Source organism: Apium graveolens, chromosome 10 (assembly GCF_009905375.1).
Source record: "Apium graveolens cultivar Ventura chromosome 10, ASM990537v1, whole genome shotgun sequence".
Lineage (NCBI taxonomy): Eukaryota > Viridiplantae > Streptophyta > Magnoliopsida > Apiales > Apiaceae > Apium > Apium graveolens.
In genome coordinates, this window is record NC_133656.1 from 211765093 (window position 1) to 211776071 (window position 10979).

Below are 10979 nucleotides of genomic sequence, written 5' to 3' on the forward strand. Positions count from 1 at the left end.
GATTATTTATTTGTATTTATGCATATAGATAGTATTGACATCATCAATTTAGAACTTAGCCATATTTCATAATGCACAAGTTGGGGGAGATTGTTAGTATCAGCTTAAAAACTATCAGAGTTTATTATCAGCATTTGATATTAGAGTTTAGCAGAAGGTGGCGTCATCAACATATGTCATCAGTATTTGCTGATCAGTAATTAATATCAGTATTTTGTCACTTCAGTTGAAAGTCAGGAGATATCAAAGATGGAAAAGATTTACAGAATACAAGTCGGTGAAGGACTTTACTTCTAGTAGCAATCAAATTAAGGATATATTTTATGATTCCTTATTATGATAGAATAAAATTCCTTATTTGATTGTGTAGGTGTGCAGTATAAAAGCACAAATTAGGTCTATGACGGGAGAAAAATCCCTTAGTTTTGTTGCAGGTTGGGGTCTTGGTGTCTGGTGCCTCTCTAGGTCATACTTCAGGCTTTGGATCTCATTTGCATGAGCCCTGATCCTCTCTTGTACGTTCTAGGGAATCGTCCCTTGGGTGCTCCGGGGCTGCTGGTATCCTGTATGTTGGGGCTCCTTGCCAGCACGCCTCCTCCTTGGGGCGGTCCCTCCTCCGATTGTTCCGAGTCTCTAGAAGAGTAACGCCCACAGAAATCTCGACTTTCAGGGATTGGATCCAAATCACGAGAGTATTGGGGCGTCTGCCCTTGTCCTTCGCCTTGATTAGATGGGCCACTTCCTCCAATCTAAGGGTACAGAGGCATCCCGTATGGAGGGTTGGTTGTTCCTGGTGTCACGATAGTTGAGTAATCATACTCGACGGGCATAGAGTTAACGACACATGCACCTGTTAAAAAGGGGGATTCATCCCTTGAAGAGTTGTGGGATTTGTCCCTAAAGGCGGATCCTGGATCAGAGGATTTGTCCCTTGAGGTTGTGCATCAGAGTCGCCGCTGGAATTTCTTCACCTTGTGTGGCATAGGTTAGGTGTGCTGGAATCTCAATAGAGGACGGGAACATTCTCGTGGGGATTGCTTCGCTGGTTCCGGTGCTATTTCTGTTTCGTGTGTTCACCATGGTTGTTGTTGTTTTCCCACAAACAACGCCAAATGTTGTGGTACAAAAATTAGGGTTTGTTAGTATTTAATGTTAGGGTTTGTGAGTTTCGAGATTTAATGATTGTTCTTGCGATTGTGGACTAGTTGTCCTCAGAAGATGCTTACGCGTCTCGGTGTTGTAGAGAAACGCGCCAAAAACGTAGTTTTAGGTTAATGGGTGGAGTTTTTTATATAGAGATGAGTTTAGGGTTAGACTCGTATAGGGAGACTTAGTGGACAAATCTCCAACTTAGATGGTAAATAGGACTCCTGTAAGAAGACAGTAGAATCTAGATCCTTCCTTGTAGGAGTTAGTGTCCATGTTGGTCGTCATGTCTTTAGTCTTCTAGCCGTATTGGGCCTTGCCCATGAACAACTCATGTTCGTGAACCTTGACGACCTTAGCCGTTTTTAGTTCGTGACAGGTCATGACCAGCCTGATTTATAATGGGTTTTGGAAATGAATTCCAAACATAATAAATTTGACATTTCATATATTTTTAAGATTTAAGTTCTATCCATTTCATGTATAAAATTTATTAGCGACCCGAGTAAATTCCATGATTTTGGCTATTTGTTTATATTCAAAGTCATCCCTACATCTATACTACATTATGATAACCGGAATGCGATATAATTTGGTTTAACGGTTATCACCTAATTTTGGTTTAAAAAAAATAAATAAATAATGTTATATCTCCGCTAAATTACCAAATTATTAAACTACTACACCCATAGTCTACCTATCCAACTAAAACACCATCACAACTTATCATATTATTAAAAAAAGAAATAAATAGCGTTATATATCCGTAAAACTACTAAATTATTAAGTTACTAAATATAATAAATTCATCCTACTAAACAACGACCACATGTTATCATATTATTTTTTTATAAATTTATTATTATTATATATTTATATAAATATTTTAAAATTATAATATAAAAGAATAAATAAAAATTTAAAATATTAACGAGGTACATCGCACGAAATTTAAACTAGTAAATTTTAATATGCGATCCAATCAAAGTGCAATCATATTTTGACACCAATCCTTTTGTTTACGATATTTTTAATGTATGTGTACTTTTGTAAATTAGATAAAATTTCATTTTTTCACATTGTGGTTCAAGATCATCCCGGTATAAATTTTAATATACGATCCAATCAAAGTGCAATCGTATTTTGACACCAATCCTCTTATTTATTATATTTTAATGAATATGTACTTTTATAAATTTGATAACATTTCATTTTTATCACATTTTTAAAGGAACAAAAACCTAATTTAGGGCATAGTTTCGGTCCTAATTAAACTCATTATTCGGGTCCACAAATTCATATTTGGATATCTGCTACATTAAATACGCATTAATATTTATAACAACTACCTCACACTTAATTGAGCACTATTATAATAATCATTTTATTTCATTTTAATAGTCCACTTTTTAAATAAAAAATACAATATTCATTTTTTCTTTTTCATGTAGTAATATAATTTAATTTTTGCACATTATACTAATTAAACATATTACAACAAAAATTTAAATATGCACGTATATATATATACACAAAAACTATAAAATAATGTATATTTTAAATTTTTATACAAGGACATTTATGTGTTAATACTGTGAAATTATAAAATTTGCATGGTTAAAGAATATGACAAATATTTAAAAAAAAATTATATTACAAAGTGCACTATAAAAATGAGATGAAAGTAAAATTAGTATTTGATCCGTCATGAACTCTTTAAAAAATTATCAATCCACGTATGTTTGGTTAGCTCCTGTTTTCCAAAAATCATCAATTAATAATTAAAAAATGTTTGACTAATTCATTAAATTGTTAATAAATTATTAAAAATTATCCAAAAAATAAATTAATAACTCAATCAAATCATTTCAATTTACAAAAAACGTAGCCATCGTCATTAGTCCATACTTGTATGCTTGCCTTTTTCAGCTAAAAAGGGGTAATAAATGATTCTTTGCTAATAAGAAGTTATAAATTTGCAGACTCACAGAGTTATGGCAAGTAACTCAGTCCGGATCTATGAAATATGTATTATATTAGAGATGTACACAAGACCTACCGCGCAGGGTTTTGACCGGGTGTTAAAAAATCCGGACAAAAAGTCCGGGCTTTGACTGGGCCGGACTTTTCGGAATTTGACTTTGACCGGGCCGGGCCGGGCTGGGCTTTCCGGAAATGTCAAAGCCGTTTGGGTCCTCGAGGCGGACCTAACCGGGCTTTTTTCTAATTTAAATCGGATCGAGTATTATTAGAGATTCTGAAAAATACATGTGTTAGCAACTAGATAATATATTTTATGAAAACATTATTTCGTTGAAAACATTTAAGTTCGGCAAAAAATAAACATGTTTATATAATATATTTTATCATTGTTATGATATCCAAATATTCATAACAATGATATCCAAATATATATAGTGTACTTATTATATCTTCTTTCATTATTTATGCAACCAAGTATATAAATAATATTATTAATCACAAATATGTAAATATATATGTGTTTAAAGTATTATTTATATTTATAGTAAATGTGAATTTATAAATATATAAGAAAATATATTAGAATAATCAGATTATAACCGGGTTTTTTCGGGTTTTTAACCGGGCCGGGCCGGGCTTTGCCTAAAAATATAGGGCCCGTCGAGACCCGAAGCCCTGGCCGGGACCGGGTCGGGCTTGACCGGGTTTTGACCGGATCGGGTCGGGCCAGATTTTCGGGCCCGGGCTTTTTGTGCATCTCTATACTAGACCAGTGGCAAAAAGTTTGAAAATGATTTTTAAAATATTTGGAATTTGATCAAAAGTCTATGAAATTACTATTAAAAAATTAATTGAATAAAATAAATATTTTGGATTAAAATTAGAAGTTAAGAAAAATCTCATATGATATTATTTCATCATCCGTAAATTTACTAAAGAATTTGCAATTTAATTTTAAAAAAAAGTAGGATAATCTCGTTAGATATTATTAAATAATTAGAAAACCAATATAAATATATTTAAGTTTATAATTCTAGAAATCTTGAAAAAATATCAGAAGATTTTGGACTTATTTGGAAGTTAGTTTATTGGCAAAAGAGTAGTTTTTTTTGAATTAAATTAGAGGTTTAACATATAAAATCTCTCATTTTAATATTTGACAGTTAATTTTTCAAAATAGTTTTTTTTTATTTCAAAAAACAAAACTAATTTTAAAATAGTTAGTTGCAAGAGCTTTTCGAAATATATAATACAAAAAAAACTAACCGAAAATTTACTAGCCAACAGTTTTATTTTAAACAGTTAGTCAAAATGAGTAATTCAAATGGTTACGGTTAACAGGCTGTAAGTAGGGGTGCAAATGAGTTGATAAAACCGATCAAACCGACTTAACCCAATCTTATTTTCAGTCGATTAAACTGAAGCGTTACAATAGGATGTTAGATTGGATTAAAAATATGTCAACCCGGCTTATGGGTTAGGTATGAGTTATAATTTATTTTTAACCAATCCAACACAATCCGATTTTTTAATTTATTCGTATAAATATATTCTATGTATATCTCTATTCTATATTTAATATGTTGTTCAATTTCAAAATAATTTTTTATCAATATGTTGTTCAATTTCAAACTAAATTTTTTGCATATTAATTATAGTCAATTAAATAATTTATTTTTCATATATCATTAAAGATATTTTGTACTTTTTTTGTGTATAATACACAATTTACTACGAATAACATGATTTTGTTTGCGAATTTGTATGTCTCCACAAATAGTCTCATATAATAAATATATTTTAAATAACTTTTAACAAACCGTTTAACCTAATCCAAACCGAGTCAAATCGATGAATAAAAAGTAGGGTTGAGTTGTATTTTTATTTTTTATGAATCAGATTGTAAATTTTCAAACTAATTTAATTAAATCAAATTGCTAAAACGGCTCTAATACAGTCAACCCGACCCGACCCGACCCACCCAGGGCTAATTGGCGAGCAGTGTCTTTAGTGAGCCTCGAGCTCGACACCAATCGCACAACCCAAAAGGACAGGGTAGCCATAAAGCGAAGGGGGATTATATATTATTGAGGGTAAAAGTAGAAGATACACGTGGGAATACGCACACTACACACTGGCGATTGACGAAGACTATACAGAGGACTCCAAAAAGAAGAAAAGAGATTAAAAATAGTTGTAACAAAAAAAAGATATAGCTACCAGAGCGAGTACACTACCTCACGTACTCGAGCGCGTATAAATTAAAATTGCAAATTCTAAATTTTATACTCCCACTAAACGTCACAAAGAATTGACAGCTATGTTTACCAGGGAAAATATTGGAGTAATAAATACACGATACCGACGCACAATATGCAAAACACATTCTCATCCATTCCCTCCTCCGAAAATCTCAAATCTCTCTCTCTCTCTCTCTCTCTCTCTCAACTTGTAACAGGGAACTTGTACGTCAGAATGGAGGTTGCTTCAATTTATGATCATGATTCTACTAGACTGGCTCCATTCTCTTCTTGCTACGGTGCGGGTGACAGCACAAGCGTTGCTTCAGCTTTGAAATCCCCGGAAAATGAGGAGTTGCAGCAGGCTGGTGTGAAATGTGAAGAGTTTGACTCTAGTGATTATTCAGCGGCCATGAAAGTGCAGAAGTTCTATAGAGGTTATCGCACTCGCCGCTTGTTAGCTGATTCCGCTGTTGTTGCTGAGGAGCTCTGGTAACCCCCTTGCCTCTTGGGTTACTTCGTTTATATGTTCATTTTATTTTTCACGCATTTCGAGTCTAACAAAAAATTTAACTTATTTTTTGAAGAGATTAAAAAAGTAACATGTTTAACTATGTTTTCATTCACCTTAGAGCACGCCCCAAAAAAAAATCAACATTAGAATAAGCAACACCTAACATCATATTATGTATGTGTATGTGATTTTAAATATTTTGTGTATGCATGTGTATTTTATATTTGATCATTTTAATCTATGTTCCATGAACTAAGATATATAATTTGTACCGGAGGTTCGAACTCTCGATTTCTCGTAGTATAGTGGTAGAGACAAATCGAGTAATCTTATAACATACCTTGGATTGTATATATTGTTATTAGGAGCTCTGATATCTTTACTACTTTTCGTTATGTGGATAAACATTAATTTAATTTGATGATTGAGTCTTATATTGTACAATACTAGTAGTACCGGTTGATTTTTATTCATTGTGATGATGTGTTACTGTACTGTATTACTTTGATTAATGAAGCTAATTAATTACATAATAATAATTTTGAAGGTGGCAAGCAATCGACTATGCTCGATTGAATCACAGTACAATATCGTTTTTTAATTTCTCAAAACCAGAGACAGTTTCTTCGAGGTGGACTAGAGTAACGCTGAATGCCTCTAAGGTATGATAATTTAATGCAATATGGCAAAGAATATAGTAAACTAAATCATATGATATGTTTACTCTAATCTGGTGTGCTTATAACAGATAATGACAGCTACAGCGTGTTTGGTGTTGTTATTTTGACTGTTTGTGCAGGTGGGGAAAGGTTTGTCGAAAGATGCCAAGGCACAGAAATTGGCTTTTCAGCACTGGATTGAAGCTGTAAATCTTTTTACGTTCCCCATATCATTTTGTTAATTTTTTATGGGTTCCACACTCTTAGCAATATAACTTGTCCCCCTTTTATTAATGTTATTTGCTTTTTTGACTGTAGATCGATCCACGACATCGTTATGGACATAGCTTGCATTTGTATTATGAGGAGTGGTGCAAAACTGAAGCTGGACAACCCTTTTTCTACTGGTAAGATGGAGCTTGGTTAATTAATTTCGAGTTTTTACTTTAGTGTTGCAGTCACATACTATGCAAGTTAGTTGCGGTCTTCTTTGTCAATTTTTTTGTTGTTTTTAGTACAAGGAGTCAAATCTGTAAGTGCCAGTCCTAAATGTAAAATGACGGATATTAAATTAGCAAGATTTAAGTAAACTGTTATAAATGCAAGTTTGCCATCTCTGGTCAGAACTGGATGTTCAATTTATGGTACAGGTCACAGTATGTTTCTAGAGTGTCTCAGTATTTTTTGTAGATACTCTTTTTCCATTATACTCATCTATTACTAGTATTCATGTCTCACTTTCATATAGACGCATAATAATATTTGATGGTAACTTATAAGCTACCACTTTGCATTTAGTGTTCTGATGTTTCATGTTATATTTTTTAAAGTTTTTAGGTTCGGCTATATTGTTAAAATATTATCGACTGCAACATATATATGTGTATGGCTTAAATTTATTTGACAGCAATCTAGACTTCTTAGACTACAATTTGATACACAACATATTCCTTTGGCCTATACTTCCAATTTGACATTTAATAATGTTGAACCACTATGTAGTAGGATGCACACATGTAATTTATACAACCCGACTACAACGAAAGATCATGCATTAGCATACTTTCCTTATTTTACATTCTCTTCTACTATGTAATACAGAGTGCCTAGATTAAGAGTGCATGTTGAATATCAATCACGCAGTTGGGGGTTAAAATAATATGCTGAACTATCTCAAGTTATGTCTTGCAGGTTGGATATTGGAGACGGTAAAGAGGTTGATCTTCCAAAATGTCCTAGATCAAAGCTTAGGCAACAATGTATTAAGTACCTTGGACCTGTACGTGCACTCTTTATTCAGTTCTGAAATTTAAATGTGAATCACTTGTTTCATTACATGATACCAGAGCCACTTATTATTAAGTCAGTTACCATGTTGAAATTCATAACTCAGTTGCCATTTTCATCATATTTCCAACATTCAGCAAGAGAGAGAACAATATGAATATGTTGTGGTAGAAGGCAAAATAGTTCATCAGACGACAGGAAATTTTCTAGATACCAATGGAGTGCCAGGGGCGAAATGGATATTTGTCATGAGCACCTCCAAAAAACTCTATGCTGGGGAGGTTAGAATAGTAAAGCTTTTATGACAGCTGTTAGTTTGTAATAATATTATCTTTCGGTCGTGCATATTTTTTTAAAAAGCTGTATGTTACCATGTCCAGAAAAAGAAAGGAGTTTTTCATCATTCAACCTTCCTCGCTGGAGGGGCAGCTTTAGCTGCTGGAAGGCTTGTGGTAGAGAATGGCATACTTAAGGTACACTGACAAAACTTTGTACTTGTATTTTCTAATAGATAACTGTTTCCATTTTACCGAAATCTCTTAAACTTTACAATCAGTATTGGTAATTTTTTGCATTGACTCGGTATTTTAACAGTCGCAGTTTTATACCAGTGGGCAATGTGAAAAATAGTCGAATAAACCCATTTCTGGTGACAAATATCTCACTCCTGCTACCAATCTACACCCCCTACTTTTTGCCATTAGATTTAGCGGAGTTTCATCTTTCCATCAGGGGGTATCTCGGATATTCTGGTTTTTGAGTCACCTCTCCTGCATTGGTATATCTGATCTGGTTCAGATACTAGATACTTATCAATTGCATCAATTTATGTTTCTTTGGCGCTGAAACTCTCTTTTCTTACTCAATTTCATTTTGTAATGAGCAAAACAATGATAATATACATCCAATCATATGATGGAAGAAAAATGTGTGAAATTCTGACATTAATTTAGATGATTTCTGTAAAAAGTAGGGTTGGTAGTCAACTCTTAACACCAACTGGCACAGTAGTTTACCCCTTGAGTTCCTGACAAGAAGAATCTGGGACGGAAAAGATGCATATATTTCATCCTGAAGTGTAGATACATGGCTAACACCATTAATGTCGGAAACATCTATTCTGCACTCTATAACATTGGCTTATATTTGTAATTTCCTTTATATTTTTGTAGTCAATCTCAGCATACAGTGGACATTACCGGCCAACTGATGAAAGGCTTGACAACTTTCTATCATTTCTGAAGGATAATGGAGTGATCCTTGATGAAGTTGAAGTAAGTCGATGTCTATTTGCAGATTGTTGTACTTCGACTATATATTACCATTCTGGTGCCACACTCCTTGTACGAAATTGTCCAAATCATATCAGAAGTAGTACAGTGAGCTACTTGGCTTTGCTTTGCTGTAATGCTTGACAGAGATTAACATCTAGAAGATTGCAAAGAAGATTATAAACAAAGATATTACATCTCTGTCAAGCATTACAGCAAGTCAAACGAAGATATTACATCTACCTTACTCTAATTTATGGCATATTTGGGTTATCAGATACGCAAGTCAAACGAAGATTATAATAATGATGATTACATTAAACCAACTAAAGATGGGAATGCAGCCGAAGTCTTGCAAGATTCAAATTTCTGCCCACCTGACATTCTCAACTCAGAGGATAGTATAGCATTGAATAAAAAACTTGAGGTTCCACAAAATGAAGCCCGGCAGAGTTACAGAAGGACTCTCTCTGGTGGTCTTCAGAGTCCTAAAGCTGAAGTGGCCAAGACAGCAATACTGCAAAGGATCAACTCTAAGAAGGCTGCAAAATCATACCAGTTAGGCCATCAACTCACCCTCAAATGGTCGACTGGTGTAGGTCCAAGAATTGGTTGCATCGCCGACTATCCTGCAGAATTGAGAGCACAAGCATTGGAGTTCACCAGCCTCTCCCCGAGAACTCCGCCAACACCAATGTCCTACAGGAAACTAGGCGGTCTTGTGTCACCTAAGGCTAGTCCTCGTGCATCAGTAGTAGTGACTCCAACTTCTGATATTTAAGTGTATTTCACAAAATCTTGCTAGGTGTGCATCACTAGTAGCGACTCCAACTTCTGATATTTAAGTGTATTTCACAAAATCTTGCTAGGCGTGCATCAGTAGTAGCGACTCCAACTTCTGATATTTAAGTGTATTTCACAAAATCTTGCTCCTAGATGTATTTGGGGTTTATGTTCAATGACTCTGTATGCCTCCTTTTTATGTAAACTTTGCATAATCTTGCTTTCTAAAGATGTTTTTGCTGAACTAGAAAGCCTCCATTTTAATGATTTTTTCTGCAGAAACTGTAGGACAACTTCAAAAAACAAAGAACATCATTACATTGAAGAAATCTGTGATAGTTATGATACTAAATCAAAAGAAAATCACCCGCCCACACTACTTAAGTACTTATCCTTCTTGGCGCTGCAAATTTGGTCACTCATCTACGCAGCAGAAATGCTATTTTTGATTTGCTTTTTGTAATCACACTCATCCTATCAAGTAAGAATATACTGGTATGTATAGTACTCCCTGGGCCTTGTATAGTTTCAAGAGCTTTTGTGAACTTAAATCTAAGGTCTCGGAAGTGAATATTGTTTAATTTTTTTGAAAATGTGTGTCTGTCTGATAAATTTTAATTTTAATTTCAAAAACCAATTTAGAATGGGTACTTGTAAGGAGAAAATTTAATGACCTAATTTTACTTGATAAGAATTAATATCATCATTTGCATATGTAATTTATAATTTTAAATTTTATTAAGTCAAAAATTACTCATAAAAATAGAAGATCTATTAACTTTTTTAAACCATTTTAAGTAGGTTTTAAAGTTTCTAGGGATTACATCAGGGGAAAAAATATATCTTTCACTTTGAATCATAAATATTTTTACACAAATGAAAATAAAAAATGTAATATCTAATTTTTTCATAAACAATAAAACATCACCTATTGTATATAAATAAAAAATAGTTTATTTATTTCAAAATAAATAGAGTAATATTAAAATATTATTAATTTAGTTGAAATTACTTGCACTAAATCATGAAATCTACAGTTAATAGATGAAATTTATATTAATGTACCCTTAATTTTATTAAGGAGCACGACTATGCA

The 10979-nt window shown here is 33.3% G+C and overlaps 1 protein-coding gene across 1 annotated transcript; it reads left to right on the forward strand.

The window, feature by feature from the left end:
• The first annotated feature begins 5496 nt into the window (after positions 1-5496).
• On the forward strand, positions 5497-10134 carry LOC141692173 (IQ domain-containing protein IQM3-like). The gene is made up of 9 exons (XM_074496909.1): positions 5497-5861; positions 6431-6545; positions 6683-6748; positions 6861-6949; positions 7734-7821; positions 7967-8110; positions 8210-8302; positions 9002-9103; positions 9378-10134. Exons 1-9 carry the CDS (start codon positions 5503-5505, stop codon positions 9879-9881), a joined length of 1560 nt encoding a protein of 519 aa, XP_074353010.1. The 5' UTR covers positions 5497-5502; the 3' UTR covers positions 9882-10134.
• The last annotated feature ends 845 nt before the right edge of the window (positions 10135-10979 follow it).